General features: G+C 42.5%; 1 protein-coding gene across 1 annotated transcript in view; it reads left to right on the top strand.

Annotated features, from left to right (window-relative positions):
- Positions 1-18,550, top strand: part of LOC127574433 (piezo-type mechanosensitive ion channel component 2-like) — a 521,253-nt gene that overhangs the window by 224,522 nt on the left and 278,181 nt on the right. The window contains 1 exon segment of the mRNA XM_052023441.1: positions 597-722. Coding sequence (XP_051879401.1) covers positions 597-722 — 126 coding nt within the window.

The raw sequence follows: 18,550 nt of genomic DNA on the forward strand, positions 1-18,550 counted from the left end.
AGAAGGGAGAAAGGAGAAAATAAACAACGTTGAAATTCTGAGATATAAACTGGAGAAGCCAAACATTGCAGATACTATTGCAGGGCTACATGGAAATAGGGAGAGGGAGGACTGGACTAATGTGAGCCACCATAATAAGTATATCTGCTCATTGGATTCTCAGCCTCTTACATTTACTACACTGACTACGGAAGTCATGGATTATGCTGAAAGCTCATCTGGTTCACTAATATGCTTTAGGATGGAGGTAGGTCACCCTTACCAAACCCAGCCGACGTGTGACTCTAAATCACTGCCCAATGAAGGATGTCTGAAATGGCTTCGGAAGCCAAATCAGCCCCAATAACCATGTGCCTTGCCAATAACATGCTTACAAAAAAGAAATTCAGTCTAATGTAGATACAGAATGAGATGGGGAAGATGTTTCCCAGGAAGGTGTTAGTGACAGACAGCAGTCTGCCACATTTACTAGAAGAAAGAGAAGCTAGGTAAAACAAAGTGCAATACTTCTGTCTTGAATGTCAATATTACAGTTGACTGGCTATTTAATTATAATTTCTTGCATGGGACTCATTATGGACTTTTTTTTATTCCAGGACACACAGGCCGCTTACTGAAAACCTTGTGTTTCACGAGCCTCACCTTTCTGCTGCTTCATGCCTTGTTTCAAATTACCATATACAGCCTACAGGCCAGCAAGAAAATCAAGCCAGGATTCAGTTGTAAGTCCACAGTTTTCTGTTGCTTTTTATTAGCTTAACTGTTTGTGGTTACAGGTGACTTAGAGGATTCATGTTACAGTTCTTGATTCGGATATAAGATTTGGAATTGGCAGCAAAGGTATTCAGTGTTGCATTTTCCCTCCTACAACACATTATTGAAATTAATTTTAACATGGGTAAACATTTATTACATCATCTATAATACATATGTCATTTAAATTGGAAGCTGCTGGGAAGAAAGGAATAGAACAATATGCTAATAGTGTCAGGTAAAGTGAGGCAGGAATCAGTTGGGTCAAGTGGCTTTTTAATGCGGCTAATTCAATATAATCACTGAAAGTATCATTCTAGAGAACGATACTTGTCACCAGCCTACACACACCTTGTTTGTTTTACTGCTGAAGGTGGAAAAGTCCTTATAATACAACAAAAAGTGAATAGGCTCTGTAAGGTTGCTGCCGAGGTGGTGATGACAAAAATCTGACCCAATGACTCTGCTGAAACTTAGGAGTAGCCACTCAGCACCTTAGCTGGTCAGTCTTTAAACGTGATCATGGTTAACTCCAGCCACTTGCTTTTTTGTTCATATTCTTGTCAAGGTGAAGGTCAGCATCACTGAGTTGAGACAAATAACATTATTGATCACTAAGTTGATAATTTTCACCTTCTACCCTGGGATGGAGGAGAGGGAGAGCTGATCTCCCTCCCCTTACAGATGATGTCCACTTTTCATTTCCTTAAGGGATTCAAAGATCAGGGAAATCTGTTCTTCTGCTTTCCTGTCCAATGAGGGAGGTAGGAATGCAGGAGTTAAATGAAGTGGGCTGAGAGAAGAGTCATACAAAGCATAACTGTTAGTACGGACTACTCAAGCTTTGTGGCTTGCTTCTTGTGCTGTCCATTGTCTGTATTTCAATGTAATCTTGTAACTGAAATTGAAGATCTGATATCTGCCTGTTTGAGTACAATACAAAGTGTGACAGTTTTTCAGTATCACTCACCAATTATCAGATGGAGCATCAGTGCTGACATTAACACTCCACATAGTGCTGTGAAATGTGGAAATTGTGCTGCAATTTTGGTCAACTGGTATGAAGAGTTGATGAGCTGTAAAATCAACAATGGAATCCAAAAAAATACAGGGTGAGAGCCACGCAAAAGGTACAGAGCACTTTCCCCAATGTGAACAGAGAAAGAGGTGGTAAATGAAGTTATATATTCCTGTCAGTCTTCAACAAATCAAAAGCTCATAACCATATAGCTTTAAATAACTAGCTCATAACAGACAGGACAGGATAATATTCCTTGAAGACTTATGATTGTCTGGGTTCTGAGGGAGCTGAGCATTTTATGGTTGAATTTTATTGGAGATGCAGATTGTGGATCTACATCCCTTTAAGACTGTCCTATGATATTTGGCCTTGACTATGGGAGTCTAACCAGGTCTATTGGCATAGCTGCAGCACAGGTTGTTGGGGAGAAAAGATAAAGCAGTTGGGTTTTATATTATTAATTTTTTAGGATCTGGTTTGGCCGGCACTTATTGTCCATCCTCAATTGTTTTTGAACTGAGTGTTTTTTCTGGTCATTTCAGAGGGCATTGTAGAGTCAACCACACTGTTGTGGCTTTGGAGTCACGTATAGGCCAGACCAGGTAAGCTTGGTACATTTCCTCCCCTGAAGAGCAAATTTTCCATTTGAAATCGAGACCACCTGATCAGCACAAGCCTTTTGCTGGGTTAAGTCACGTAGACAGCTGAGGATAAAAATTAGGACCATGGCTGAACTCTATGGGATTCAACAGCCATTCAACTGATGCAGGGTTTCAACCCGAAACATCGACAGTTCCTTTCCCCCCACAGATGCTGCTTCCTCCAGCAGATTGTGTATTGCTGCAGGTTCTAGCTTCTGCAGCCTCTTGTGTCTCAATTCAACTGATGCAACTGACCACTGAGCTCAAGGAGTGTAATCAAAGTATGGAAAGTTAGCCATCAATCATAGGGTATAGTTCAGGAAAGTGTAAATGTAGCCTTTCAGATTGCCAGACGTAAGATGATACAATTAGAAGGATGACTCAGTGCGTAGTTATGAAGAATATATAAGACTTATATTTTACATGATTTAGAATTTAAGTTGTGTCAGGGCCTTTTATAGTGGAATATAGTGATTTATGTATCAATTAGGTCTCATGCCTTATGTAATAAAATTGTGGGGTAAAGTGCAGATTTAAACTTGAAGAGTAAGCAGTAAATGAGGTAATGCATTGTCATGGTAACTTAGTACTGGTAAATGAAAAACCATTGATATTTAACAAAACGCCTGTTGACACGTGGCTGAGAGCTCAGTGTCTCTCACAGCTTTGGCCAATCTCTCTTCATTGCTCTCCTCTCAGTGTTCAAGCCAAATTCCCAGACACATGAGCATGAGGTTATCCAGACTGAAGGAGTGCTGCACTGTCAGACTTACTGCCCTTTGGTTGGGATGTTGAAAGCTGTGGTGTGTGTACCCTCCCAGTTGCCAAAGAAGATGACATTGATCTACTTTGAAGAAGTAATGTCTTTGTTAATATTTATTGGTATTGGTTTATTATTGTCACATGTAATGAGATACAGTGAAAAATGTAATTTTGCATGCCATCCGTATAGAATGTACTTCAGGTAGTACAAGGGAGAGGCAATAACAGAATGCGAAATGTAGTGTTACAGTTACAGAGAAAGTGCAGTGCAGGTAGACGATAAGGTGCAAGGGCCATGACGAGGTAGATTGTGAAGTCAAGAGATCGTCTTTAACATATAAGAGGTCCACTCAAGAGTCTTATAACAGCAGGATAGAAGCTCTCCTTGAGCCTGGTGGTGGAAGTTTTCAGGGTTTTGTATCTTCTGCTTGATGGAAGGGCGGAGAAGAGAGAATGTCTGATTATGTTGGCTACTTTTCCAAGGCAGCAGGAAGTGTAGACAGAGTCCATAGAGGGGAGGCTGGTTTTCATGATGGACTGAGCTGTGTCTACAACTCTCTGCAATTTCTTGTGGTCTCAGGCAGAGCAGTTTCCATACCAAGTTGTGATGCATCCGAATAGGATGCTTTCAATGGTGCATCTATAAAAATTGGTGAGTGTCACTGGGAACATGCGGAATTTCCTTATCCCATAATTGGGATAACAAATTTATCAAGATTATCAAGATAATCTTAAAACAGATTATCAAATCAGTATCACAGTGTTATTTGTGGAAGCTTGCTGTGCAAGTTCACTGCCATGTTTCCTGCATTACAAATTGTGATCACAAATTAATTTGACAGAACTTTGGTCTTTGACAACCTCGGTTCATTCCAAAGCTTTGTCCAATCAATGTCTAATTGGATTTTTTGCTTCTATTATTTTCTACTTGACCTGTTACAAAGATCACGAAACAAAAGCATGGAATAACATTCAGGTATCAACTTTACTCTTGCATTGAACTTTGCAAGCCCACCACTACACCAGTTAACTGCCTCTTGAATAACTACAGGTCTTTTATCTGTTCTCCCTGTTGGAAAAAGACTATACCATGTATTAGTTACTTTATTTGGAAGAAGTCCCACTTGAGGACTGTTCTGAACCTGGCCTGTGCTGCAATCTGCCATGATTTGTTGAAAGGCATTTATGGAGAAATAGATAATACTGGATTTTGCAGTTGTTGTCAAATACATGTTGAAAATGCAGTAGTCAACACAGTTTAAGCATTGTTGATCTATGGAACATTTTAACAATTCAAACTACCACTGATTCTCCTGTGGTGTTGCTTCCAGTGACTCAGGGAACCTGCTATTTGCATTTTGCTCATAAGTGACACATTTATTTTCTGTGTTTCCCTCTGCCCTCTCTTTATCTTATAATAAGGAGGTCATTCAGCTCATACAGTAAGGTTCATACTGGCTCCCAGAAGTACAATCCCCTTAGTTCCATTCCCCCGCAGGCCTGTCAACTCCCCTTTGAATCATTTTTCCATTATCCTGCACCAAGGGGTAATTTACTGTGGTAAATTAACCTACCAGCATGAATTTGGGATCTAGAAGGAAAATGGAGCACCTGGGGGAAACTCATGCGGTCACACGGAGATCGTGCAAACTCTGCACAGTCAGCACTGAAGGTCAGGATTGAACCAGAGTCCCCAGGAGACAGGGGACACCAACACCAACTGCTGCACCACCGTGCTGCCCTTGACATGAAGGGCTCAATATTCCCTGCTGCCTTTGCGCCGTCTACCTACACACTAGCACCAGCAGAACTTCTGTGCCAGTCTCATTAGCCTTTAAGTCACATATATGTTACATACATTAACATAAATGGAACCAAATTTTTGAAGTGGAATTCAGCATGAATATTTTGTGCTATATTGCACATTTAGGGCATGCAACAGGATTATCCCGTTAAACTGCTTCCTGGAATGGTGGGAATGTCCTAGATTGACCCATGCTTTCTAGAATTTAAAATAATCATTGAAACTTGTAACATTCTGAGAGGGATTGACCTGCTGTCTCCTTAAGCTTGAAGGATTCAAGAGCAAGAGCCATAGATACAGGAATAAGATTGAAATGAGGAAGATTGTGAATCTTTTGAATTCTCTCCTCCCAAAGGCATTGGATGCCCTGTTGAGAATACTTAAGAACTGAAATGAATAGATTTTGACCAGCAAGAGGACCAAAAAATATGGGGATTAGGTAGAGAAGTGTATCTGAGGCGCAGGAAGACCAAAGGTCGTCTTGATCAGCAGAGCAGACTTAAGGGGTTTCATAGCTTGCTTCTGCTCCTGTTCCTTATGTTCATGTCGTTGGCAAGCCCCTGGCAGAATTTCCTATGCTTCTGGGTTTCCAGTCTCAAGGGAAGTTGAGGAAATGACTGTGGTGATGACCACGGTGTTCTAGCTACTGGTGAAAAAATTGTGAATTTATTTCACTGCTTTCCTAAGTTCCAACAGTGACAACAGAGTAAAAGGTACTGCTTTCACTATTCACGGTAGTGTAGCGATTAGCGTAACGCTTTACAGTGCCAGTGACCCCGGTTCAATTCCGGCCGCTGTCTGTAAGGAGTTTGTACGTTCTCCCCGTGTCTGCGTGGGTTTCCTCCAGATGATCCGGTTTCCTCCCAAATTCCAAAGACGTACAGGTTAGGAAGTTGTGGGTATGCTATGTTGGCACCGGAAGTGTGGCAACACTTGCGGGCTGCCCCCAGAACACTCTACACAAAAGGTGTATTTCACTGTGTGTTTCGATGTACATGTGACTAATAAAGAGATCTTATAAACATTTTGGGGCATCCAAGAATGTGAAAGGTGCTATTGAAATGCAAGTTCTGCTTTTCCTTCCTCTTCTTCATTCAATCAGATGAAGAGATTATGGTTATTTAGACCAATCGCAGATGTCTTTCAGATGATACATTTGAGGCAATGCTTATGCTGTATTCTTAATGTGATGAGCCCATTTGGTGTTATCTAGACTGAGCTCAAGTTTTAAAATTGTACAAGCAAATTACAGAGAGATCTTAATCAACAAAATACAAATCTCTTTGGTTGAAGCCAGCTTCTCTGTAATCTTCAGAGTTTTCCATTCATCAAGTGATGTGGTGAACAGACTTCAGGTCTTCACACCAAAGTCCATTTTATAAGATTTCAGGCACACCCACAGTTCACTTTCAAAACCACTGAATTTGAGTTGGTAATCTTTCTATTTACTATACCAAAAGTCTAAAGAATATTTCTCTTTATTATCAATTTTGGAAACAATAGCCTCTTTTAGAGGCACATGAATACTCATTCGCCATCATTTCTCTGGGGAACTGTTAGAAGAAAACCTTTTACGCCAGTAAAGTTTTTATTAAAGCAAGTTTAACTTTCCAGTTAGAGTACGGTATATGAAAAGATATATTGTGTGGAATATTTGATAGGGATAAACTGCTTTCTGTGCTGGAAAGACGAATACAGGCAGTTCCAGATTATGTAAGGGTTCCATTCCTGAGAAATGTCCATAAGTGAATTTCTCCGTAAGTCAGAACTGTCCATTTTCTATAACAACCCATATCTCTGCATACACTTGCTATAATTTCATTTCATTGAATATTCACCTTAACACTACCCATAATTAAATGAATGGAATATATATTGTATCCAGTTATTAATGAGTACCATGAAACATTTTATTATTGTTATCACTAGCTTGAAAAAATGCTTTAAAAATGTATGAGAGAATTTGTGTAAAGCCGGATTTTGAAAAGTCAGATCATTCATAACCTGGGGAGCCCCTATAGTGCTTCCACTTCTTGGGAAAAATGAACTGCTCCTGGTGAAGATCCTGCTAATTATCTTGTGGTATTTTAAACCCAAGTACAGACAGACTGACACGTGTGCACAAGTATCCAAAGTATGCAAACATACATGTGCACGTGTGTGCGTGCGCACACTTTTACATTTCTCGCCACGTAGAGGGAGGCCATTCTGCCCATGGAGTCTCTGCCAGCCTTCAGAGCAGTTCCATCAATCCCATTGTCCCATCAATGTGCCTGTAATCTGTTCTTTCACACATGCCTGTTAACACCCTCCTGATTTTCCCACCAGCTACCTACACAAGGGAAAATTTACAGTAACTAATTAACCAAGCAACCAGCATATCTTTCAGAATGCAGGAGACAACTGGATCACTTACAGGAACACCCATGAAAATCACAGCGATAACTCCACACAGACAGCATCCGTGTTTAGTGTGGAGCTCAGGTCCTGGACCTCTGTGCTGCACTGATATATTCATGCATGGACATATACACAAACTACAGATATATACATGTGGCAAAAACATTTAACTTTTATGGAGACTTTTATTAGGTTGGCGGCAGATCAGGACTTACTAAATCTCCCGCTGTTTTAAATTTTGGCATATAAATGTGGGCATTCTAGGATTCGTAAATCCTTTGAGGTGTTTTATTCTCTTGGCTTCCTGTTTGGGAAGCACAGGTCATTGGGCATTATCACAGGCAGTCACATTTTCCTCTTACATAAATCTCTTGTGGCCCTTATCTAGGAAGCAAACTTTTCTTAACCAACTGCGGATCCAAGTGCAGCAAAATAAAGATGTGCCAAGATCCAGCTGAATGATTATTACAGTCTCTGCTTTTACAGGAACCTGCATCATCCTGATAACAGTCTCTCTGCTAGGCTCAATTTTATTGATTCTTTTTATAATTTGATCAAACAGAAAATGCTGTTCGTGGACTCTGCACCCTGCATAAGACAGTCCAAGTGCAGCTAACTTCACTGTGGTTCTGAAACTGATAACTATACCATTTGTACTTAAAACTACCCATGTGTCAGGTGCTAAATAAATTGAAGTGGAATGAGGCGTCCTTGTGACTGGGTACTAGTCTGGCACTGTTGCTAGGTCAATTTGGACGTTCAGTCCTCATAGTTGAGTTCATTGACAATGCTTAACGTAGCTGTAAGAGATGCAACAGTGTTGGTAAATTTGCACTTGTCATAGAGTCATACAGTACAGAAACAAGTCCTTCAGCCCAACTGGTCCACGTTGACCAAGATTCCCATCTAAGCTAGTCCCATTTGCCCACATTTGGCTCAAATCCCTCTAAACCTTTCCTGTCCATGTACCTGTCCAAGTGTCTTTCAAATGTTAATTTACTTGCCTCAACCACTTCCTCTGCCAGATCTTATGGTATTTATTGTTGTGTTTATTACTACCATGCTTGCTATTTACTCTGAGCTTCACATGAGAATTTCATTGCACCCTGGTGTATATGACAATAAGCTAATCTGAGTCTGGTTAGAGTTAAGTGTATATTGTGTAGAATATTTGATAAGGATAAAAGGCTTTCTGTGTTGGAATGGTGAATACTGCTACCATGTCCTGGGACAAATGAACTGCCCCTGGTGAAGTTCCCATCAGTTATCCGCTTGTGGTATTTTAGACATGCTGACACACACACATAAGCATGCACATGTTGGTATGCACTCCCTGCGGTAATGCCGGGAGTGCACTTATCAGTGAACTCCAGATGAGGCTTGAGTGAGCAGCAAGAAAAGCCTTCATGTATGAAAGCAGGTGACTGCAGAGCTTCTGTTTGAGGGATATGAAGGAATGGGCATGGTTCAGTGGAGGAGCACTGATACAGACAGTGGCACTTCAATGAAATCACTGCACTACAATCCAGATGCCTGTACCAATGAATGGGAGATGTGTTTGAATCCTGCCATTGCAGCTATAAAATGTGAGTTCATTTAAATAAATCCTGGAATTGAAAGCACTTGTAAGAGTAATCAGATTGATATAAAACCGCATCTGAATCATTTAACGTCATTAAGAGAAGGAAATTTTCCACCCTCACTCTGGCCTATCTGTGACCCATAAACAATACTTATCTTCCCTCTGAAATGGCTTAGCAAGCCACTCAGTTAGAAAATGGCACACCAACTCATTTTGGGGCAATTAGGGTGGGGCAATTAGAGTAAGGCAATAAATGCCAGCTTTGCCCCTATGCTATGAATAAGTATAAAAATTGTGTTTGGTTTAAGGTCCTTTAGTTATCGAGACAAACACAGGAACTTGGAAGATTTTATTGGAGACAATTAATCATGAAAGGCCTAGTTTTAGTCCGAGTGGACAGGTTATTTGAGCTTGAGAGACACAAGATTAGAAGACATCAGTACAAGTTCTCACTGTATGAATGTAGATTAGAAGCCAGGAAGTATCTTGCTCAGAGAGATGTTGTCCTCAGGAATAAGCTACCACTGGGTATGTTGTATGTGGCACTACTGCAGGCCATCAGAAGGTAGCTGAATGAGTTCCTTCACAGCTGAGATACCCCATCCCAAATTATAGAAGGTAACAATTGACATCATTCAAGGCAATCTCCTGGAGTTATATTTCCCAGGTTATTTTTCCCTTAAGTTGGCTTGTTTGTTGATCCTTTAAGAAATTGCATAAGTTTGAGCTCATAATAGTGGGTGAGTTGCAAAGTAGTTAGTTCAAAGGGTATGTAGATTGTATCATATCGAGTCACATTAAGTGGGTGAGTTGGTTTTTGCCTGTACTTTTTCAGATGCTTATCAGTCAGGTTCTGTTCAGAAACAGCTGTAAGGAATTCTCATGACTTTAATATGCGACTAATTTAAACATTAAGAATCAGAGCAGGAAGGTGTTCAACCCATGGAGCCTATTCTAACTCGTAGCCAAGAAATCCTGTCAGTCATATTCCCTCCACACTTTTTCCCCACATCCCTGCAAATTATTCTCTCTCAAGAGTCTGTCTAGTTCCCTCTTTAAAGCCCTAGTTGATTCTGTTTTCACCACTCTTACAGGTGTAGTCCCAGATCTAACCACCCACTGTGTAAAATAGATTTTGAATTTACCTCCCTTGTTTTTCCTCCAAGATTTTAAACTTGTACTCCATGGTCCTTGAACCATCTGCAAACGCAACAGCTTCCTTCCATTCACCCGTCCTCCCTCAAACCAGCTATAATTGTCTCACCTCTGTTCAGTCTCCTTTCGGCATTCTTCATTCTCACCTTCCAGCTGAAGCTCCCCACCCCCGTGAAAACAAATCTAGCAAATCTTCTCGGCACCCTTTCTTGAACATTCACATCCTTTTTAACACATGGTGACCAGAAATGGACACATTATTTCCCGTCGTTGGCTAACCAGTGCTTTGTACTGGCTCAGCATAACTTCCCTGCTTTAGTACACTGTGGCTGCAGAATCCCACATCCTTGAGCAACCACTCTCTCAACATGCCCTGACACTTTCAAGGATTTATACACGTGTACACCCAGGTTCTTCTGTCCCTGGGCTCCCTTTAGAATCCTTCCCCCCCCCCCCATCCATGCCACTCCCACCCCGGGAACTTTCCACTGCCCTCGCCATAGGCGCAACACCTGCCCCTACACTACCTCCATCACCTCCCCACCTCCGCCATCTCCAACGGGACCCCACCACCAAGCATATCTTCCCCTCACCGCCCCTTTTTGCCTTTTGCAGGGACCACTCTCTCCGCGACTCCCTAGTTCACTCCTCCCCCCCCCCACCCATCCCGCTCCCACCCCATGAACTTTCCACTGCCCCCGCCATAGGTGTAGTACCTGCCCGTACGCCACTTCCGTCACCTCTTCAGCCTTATTGGCATGAATATTGAATTCTCCCACTTAAGGTAATCCTCACCCCTCTTCCCCACAAACCCCCCCCCATACTTCTTTTCTTCTTCCCTTTCCTAGCCTCCTTTTTTTTCCCTCTCTCTTCTTACCTTTGACCCATCCCCCGGTGGATCTGCCCTCCCCTCCTCCCCCGCACCTGCTTATCTTTTACCTGCGTCTACCTATCACCACCTTGTGCCCACCCCGCCTCCCCTCCTTCGTCCACCTATCACTGCTCTGCTTTTCCTTCAAATATATCGGGCTTCCCCTTTTCCTATCTCCAGTCCTGAAGAAGGGTCCTGACCTGAAACATTGACTGCCTGCTTTTCTCCACGGGTGCTGCCTGGCCGGCTGAGTTCCTCCAGCGTCATCGTGTTTTTCATCCCTTTAGAATTGTGCCATTTAATTTTTTTTTCCTGGCAAAATATGTCACTTTACCCTTCCCTTTATTGCTCACTGCATCAGCCAATCCATGTGTTCATGCTCCTGTTATCCTCCTCATTGGTTATAACACTTCCAAGCTTTGTGTCATCCAAAGATTTGGAAGTCCCGTGTATCCATGTCAAAAGAACAAACTGGCTCCATCTGACCCTTTTTTCCCCCTTGTCTGCGTCCACATATCATCCACCCGCCTCTTTCTCCTCCCGCCCCCCCCCAACCCGCCCCACACCTGATTCCTTCTGCCCATCACCCCCACCCCTCACCCCTCCTCAGTCCACCTATCACCTACTGGCCCCGTCTTGCCTCTCCCTCTCTCTTAATATGGGCCTTCTTCCGTCTCCACTCTCAGTTCTGATGCTGCCTAACCCACTGAGTTCCTCCAGCAGTTTGTGCTTTGCTCTAGATTCCAGCATCTGCAGTCTCTTGTGTCTCCTGTGTACCCATGTCAAAGTTATTTGTATATGTATCAAAAATCAGTCATTCTGACACTGACCCTTACGGCATGCTGCTATCTAAAAGGTGTCCAGTGCATTAGACTCTACGCTAACCTGAAATTAACTATAAGGGTTGAAGTTCTGTGGATATGAGCTATGTATGCAACAGAATTCAATTCATTCAATGTCTAGCGTAACGTTATTACAGTGCCAGTGACCCGGGTTCAATTCCGGCCGCTGTCTGTAAGGAGTTTGTATGTTCTCCTCATGCCTGCGGGGGTTTCCTCCGGGTGCTCCGGTTTCCTCCCACATTCCAAAGACATACGGGTTAGGAAGTTGTGGGCACGTTATGTTAGCACCGGAAGCGTGGCAACACTTGCGGGCTGCCCCCAGAACACGCTGCGCAAAATATGCATTTCACTGTGTGTTTCGATGTACATGTGACTAATAAAGAGATCTTACTTCTGGCTGAAAGCAACACTACCAGTGATGGTGTCTCTAAGCAACACTACCAACTGCAGTATGAATTCACTCTTAACATGTCAATATAGAACTCGATTATCATTGTGACTTTTCTGCTCACAAGTACTGTGCTGTCTTCTGTGCTGTGTAATTTGTCCAGTTAACTTCCTGCATGAGTCATCCAACACTGGTTACAATTAACATAATTTAGATGTCCTTATCCTCCAGACCACGCAGCTAATGATGGTGATGGTATCATTAAGCATTGATACTGGGAAGGTTTGGGAGAAAGAGCATTGATATGCCCCTTGCCAGGACCTCAGTACTTCAGTACCTCAGTACTTATTCTTCCATCAAGGATATGCGCGAGAGTACTCCTGTGCGTGGCTTTCCGGCAAAGCTTAAATGAGGACACATTGAGACATTTTGAAAAGGGTCAATGCAGAAGCAACCCACAGGCGGAAGTTGATGTGCAGTTCCACACCTCGAGTACTGTGTACAGTTCTGGACTCCTCTTGTAAGATGCAGCAAATCCTATGATGCAATGAGGATTTTACTGGTACCGGAGACCTTGAATTATAAGGAGAGGCTCGATACGCTGGGATTTTATTTTCCCTGCAGCGTAGGATGTAGAGGTGTGACCTGATGGAGTTATATAAAATCATGAGGGGAGTGACTTTAACTTTATTTATACAGCACAATAACAGGTCCTTCCAGCCCAATGAGCCCGTGCCGCCCAATTACACTCTTGTTAACCTACTAACCCGTACATCTTTGGAATGTGGGAGGAAACTGGAGCATCCGGAGGAAACCCACGCAGTCACAGGGAGAACGTACAAACTCCTTACAGACAGCGGCCGGAATTGAACCCCAGTCGCTGGCGCTGTAACAGCGTTACGCTAACCACTCCCCTACCATGCTACCTTGTCAATGAGGTGGAGGGGCTCACAGTCTTTTTCCCAAGGTAGAGGAGTCTAAAGCTGGAGGGCATACATTCAAGGTGAAAGGAGAAAGATTTAAAAAGGACCTGCGGAACAACATCTTCTCACAGAGGGTGGTGGGTATGTGGAACTAGCTGCCAGAAGAAGCTGCAGAGGCTGGTACAATTACAAAGTTTAAAAGACATTTGGTCAAGTACATTTACAGAAAAAGCCTAGGGGGATATAGGCCAAATGCAGGAAAATGGCTCAGGTAAACATCAACTAGCTCAGGTAGACATCTTGATCAGTATTGACAAGTTGGGCCGAAAGGCCTGTTTTCATGCTGTACAACTCTATGACTCTGACTCTGAAGATTCACTGTTAGTTTTTAGGATGAGAGAATTGTCCAGTGAGGAGAAAATGAGTAGAATAGTAGAATAGCACTACATTTTCTGGATCTTGGGGTTTGGTTGAGTGGTGTCTAAAACTAGAGGGGTTAATCTCAGGATCAAGGATCAGCTATTTAAGTCAAAGATGAAGAGAGATTTCTTTGCTGAGAGTATTGGGATTCTTTGAATTCTCTACCCCAAAGCACGGTGGATTCTTAACCACCGAGTCTATTTCAAGACTGAGCTTGATAGATTTTTGGATGCTGAAGTAACCAAGGTAGTGGTAACTGTTCTTTATCATTCCCATTTATTTATTTAGGGCAGAAGGAGGCTTATTTAGCTCATCAGGTTGATGCTGGCTCCCAGCAGTGCAACCCCATCAGTTCCACAAGAACACAAGGGAACAGGAGAAGAGGTTGGCCTTTTGACCTTTTCAAGCCTACCTCGCCATTCAACATGATCATCGCTCATCTCTGCTGGCTTCACCTCCTCTTCTGTGACAGTTCCCCATAACCATTAATTCCTCAATATTTCAAATAGCTATCTATCTCCAACTCAAATATATCTAATGATCAGACCTCCATCACCAACAGTGGCAGACAATTCCAGAGACTGACCACCATCTGAGATAAGTTCCCATGTACCTCAATTTTAAATGACCGGCCCCTTATTTTACAGCTATGTCCTCTTGTTCTTGACTCTACCCTTATTGGAAACATCTCAACATCTACCCTGTCAAGCCCCCTTAGGATCTTGTATGTTTGAACAAGGTCACCCCTCATTCTTCTAAACTCCAAACAGATTCTCTTGATAGGAGAACCTTCTTATCCTCGGAATTAGCTTGGGGCTTCCTCCAATGCTACTATACCCTTTCTTAGGTAAAACTGTGCACAGTTGGCTTCACCAACTGCTATACAACTGTAACAAAACCTCACCATTCTTAAACCCCAACCCCTTTGCAATAAAGACCAACGTACTGCCTGCCTTTACTACTTGTTGGACCTGTCTGTTAATTTTTTGTGATTCGTGCACTTGAACACTTAGATCCCTCTGAACTTCACTCATTTGCAGTCTTGCTCCATTTAGATAAAATCGCCTTTTGATTCCTCTTAACAATTTGCGTGACCTCACACCTCCCCACATTAAACTGCATTTACCAGGCTTTTGCCCTATCTATGTACCAATGACTTCATCACAACGTGCCCTTTCACCTTTTTTCCGATCATCAGCAAACCCGGAAGCCTAACATTTTGTTCCCTCCTCTAGGTCATTAATATACTGTAAACAACAAACAGTTAGGGGCCAAGAACTGATCCCTGTGGTACTCCACTAGTTACATCCCTCCAATCTGAAAATTATCCTCTATTGACAACTTCCTCCCTCTGGTTCCCCACCTCCTTCCCTTTATTCCATGCTCCTCTGTCCTCTCCCGTTAGATTCCATCTCCTTCAGCCCTTTGCCTCCTCCACCTGTCGTCTTCCAGCTTCTCACACTATTTCCACTTCCCCACCTCCCTACCTTCCCCCCTCACCTGATTCACCTATCACCCGCCAGCTCGTTCTCCTCCCTCTCCCCCCACCCTTTTATTCTGGCTTCTACCCTCTTTCTTTCCAGTCCTGATAAAGGGCCTTGGCCCAAAACGTCGACTGTTCATTTCCCTCCATGGATGCTGCCTGACCCACTGAGTCCCTCCAGCATTTTGTGTGTGTTGCTCTGTTTTCCATGTGACAGCCAGTTTTCGATTCATGGTAACATGCTTGCTCCAATACCTCGGGTTCTAAATTTTAAGATATCTTTAAGTTTTTTGCAGCAGCATAAATTTATGTTCCATTCCCTTACCCCTAAGCCTTGCAGCTTATTCTCACTCACATGTCTTATCGACTCCCATTAATCACTTATTTCAAGGGGTAGTTTACAGTTGTCAATTAACCTCCCAGCATATCTTCGGGCTGTGGGAGGAACCTGGAGCACCTGGAGGAAACCCACACGGACACAGAGAGAACATGCAAACAGCATCCAAGGTGGGGATTGAACCCAGATCCCCAGCGCACTAATCTGCACCAATATGTTTTTTCCATTCCTTCATGCTCAAAGTGCACAAGTATCGCAATAATTGAACAAATACGACTATGGAGCTATCTCTTGGCATTGAGGAGCTTTTCTCTTGGTTACACTAAGGCTGACAGGCTGGAGTTCTATTGCTGTTCTACTCAGTGAAGCAGAAAGAATGCATTCAAAGTGGGAAAGCATTTTAAGATTGAAGAGCAAAGCAAGCCAAACCTAATGGCTGACTGAGGCATATGTGATCAGTGGAAAATGGTGCTGAGACTTAAGACTGGCAAATGATATTGAATGGCAGTACAGGATCGAGGATTCATGGGGCCTGTTCCAGATTCTTTCTTTAATGATTTTATTCCAGATGTCGTGGCATTTTGGCACTAAACACTGATTTTATGATCCATTCTCAGATGTTTCAACTGTACTCTGCAAGGAGATGAAAGTAATGCTTGATATAAAAATGTTGTTTATATGTTGTTGATCTTAAACTGCTTTCACATTGTTTTAGTAGAAATAATTATGCAAATTCTCACGCAATATGTCTCCAGTGGTTCCAACTATTAACCAAAACACACAATAAACTGTGTGAAGTTTACATTAGTCACTCCATTGCAATTAACAACAGAAAATGCTGGGAATACCCTACAGGTCAGACAAGGGAGAAAGAATTAGAATTCACATCCCAGAAGTCAAAATCTGATAGGTCATTAACCTGAAACACCAGCTCTCCTTTCCTCTTCACAGATGTAGCCCGATCCGCTCACCATTTTCTGCTGTGTATTAAAAAATAAATCTAGTCATCATTGCTATCCATGGGTGCTTGCTGTTCACATATTGGTTACCATGCTTCGAATAACCACCTTCTGTGCTGCATTGTCCTATAACTCCACAGAGGACTAAACTGGACCTGATGCAAGGTCTCAACCCGAAACGTCGACCATCCCTCTGCCCCCACGGATGCTGCCTGACCCACTGAGTTCCTCCCCCAGTCTTTTTTTTGCTTCTGTAGACTTCTCAGCTTCTTTGATAAATAATCCCAGTATTTGAAGATTCCACACATCAATGAGTGTTAGGGGAAAGCTCAGTAAGTACATGAGGTAGAAGGAAATAGAACTATCCTGAGATCTAAATGGCAAATAGACAAGGAATACAATTTTTTTCATAGTCTTTAGAGTCACACGGCATGAAAACAGGCCTTTCAGCCCATCGTGTCCATGCCAACCACCAAGCACCTTTGTAACCCTCATCCTACATTGTTCCTATTTTATCTCCTCACTTTCCCATCAACTCCTCCAGATTCCACCCCTCACCTACATACTGCATACAACTTACAGTGGCTAATTAACCTACCGCCCTGCAGGTCAATGGGAGATGTGAGGAAACCGGAGTGTCCAGGGCAAATCCATGTGATCACAGGGAGAATGTGCAAATTCCACACAGGCAGCACCGGGTATCGGGATTGAACCTGGACTGCTGGAGCTGTAAGACAATAGCTCAACTAGCTCTGCTGGGAACTGGAGTCAATATACTTTATGAGATGGAGCATGGCAAATACTCTATTGTACAGCAAATATATTCAATTTATAGAGAATTATGTACAAAAACAAAGGAAACAGAAATCACAGCAACTTCAGCCAATCAAAGCAGGGCAACTTCTCTTGCAAGGTACTGTGAGTGGTGAATAATTGCATACAAATTAACCTCAGTCACTTTACAGTGGCTTTGTCACACAGCTTGATTGACAAGACTTAAAAATGAACCTATAGTAATTTCAATAACTCAAGTATTATCCAGTGAACATAAGCTTGCCTTTATGCTCACGTTAAGGCTTCTAACCAAATAGAGAGGTGAATTTCATTGACCACAATTTGCTGAAATAATTGCAGTAATGTTTGTGATAGACTTTTGTGATTGATTCTTGTAATGACTAATGAGCGATATTATGAGGAACTCCATGGTAATCCAGGGAAAACCTGGCACTGGGGTGGTCTGTCAAACATTTTCCTCCTGTCTGTTTTGCATTAATAAGTAAGGTGCTGACACTGCTGAGTAGCATAAGCAAAGCTACTCAAAGTAATTAAACTTGCTTGTTCACAGCTGGTGAAACAAAGGGACTTTTAAAAAGAGATGTGTTTCTGTTTTGTTCTTGGAACAGCATCAATACTTATAAATTATATTATCTCAGTGTGAAAACTGAAGAAAATCAGTGGGTTTTATATGCTATTTTATCCAATCGTCAACTGTTTCTTTAAAGTAACATAATTTTCCAATGTAGCTCCCTGGATTGGCAGTTAGCTGAGAGAAAACCCAAGTCCTGTGGAAATGACAATGATCCTTTCACGATAAGAGCAACAAAATGATGAGGAAGCTTTAATTAGATAGGTTTTAAGAAAGAAGGAAGGAGATTCTCAAAAAATTAAGCCAGTGGATGTGCAGAGAATGGAAGGATGTGGACATTGTGTAGGCAGAAGGGATTAGTTTCGTTAGGCATTTAATTAGTTTGGCGCAAGATCGTGGTCTGAAGGACCTGTTCCTGTGCTGTACTGTTCTATGTTCTAGTGGGAATCAGAAGGACAAAATCAAAGAATGTGAATGTAGGCGTCATGACTGGTTATATTTGTGAATGACATGAAGTTTGATGGTGTGATGTAGTGGGGAAGGTTGTCTGAGGTGACATCACGATATTGATCAGACGGAAAGCTGGGGAGGGGATCATTGGCAGATGGATTTTAATCCAGACAAACGTAAGTTTTAAAGGGGATTTGAAAGGTAAGTTTGCCCCACAGAGAGCGGCAGATAGCTGTTAGGCTGCCAGCGGTGGTTTCAGATACAATCACCACATTTAAGAAACATTTCGGCAGGGATTTGAATAGGCAAGACCGACAAGGTTTTGGACGTGATGTGAGCAAAAGGGATTGCCGCAAATGGGCGAAACGGTCAACATGGATGTGATGGGCAGAA

This window comes from Pristis pectinata, chromosome 9 (assembly GCF_009764475.1).
Source record: "Pristis pectinata isolate sPriPec2 chromosome 9, sPriPec2.1.pri, whole genome shotgun sequence".
Lineage (NCBI taxonomy): Eukaryota > Metazoa > Chordata > Chondrichthyes > Rhinopristiformes > Pristidae > Pristis > Pristis pectinata.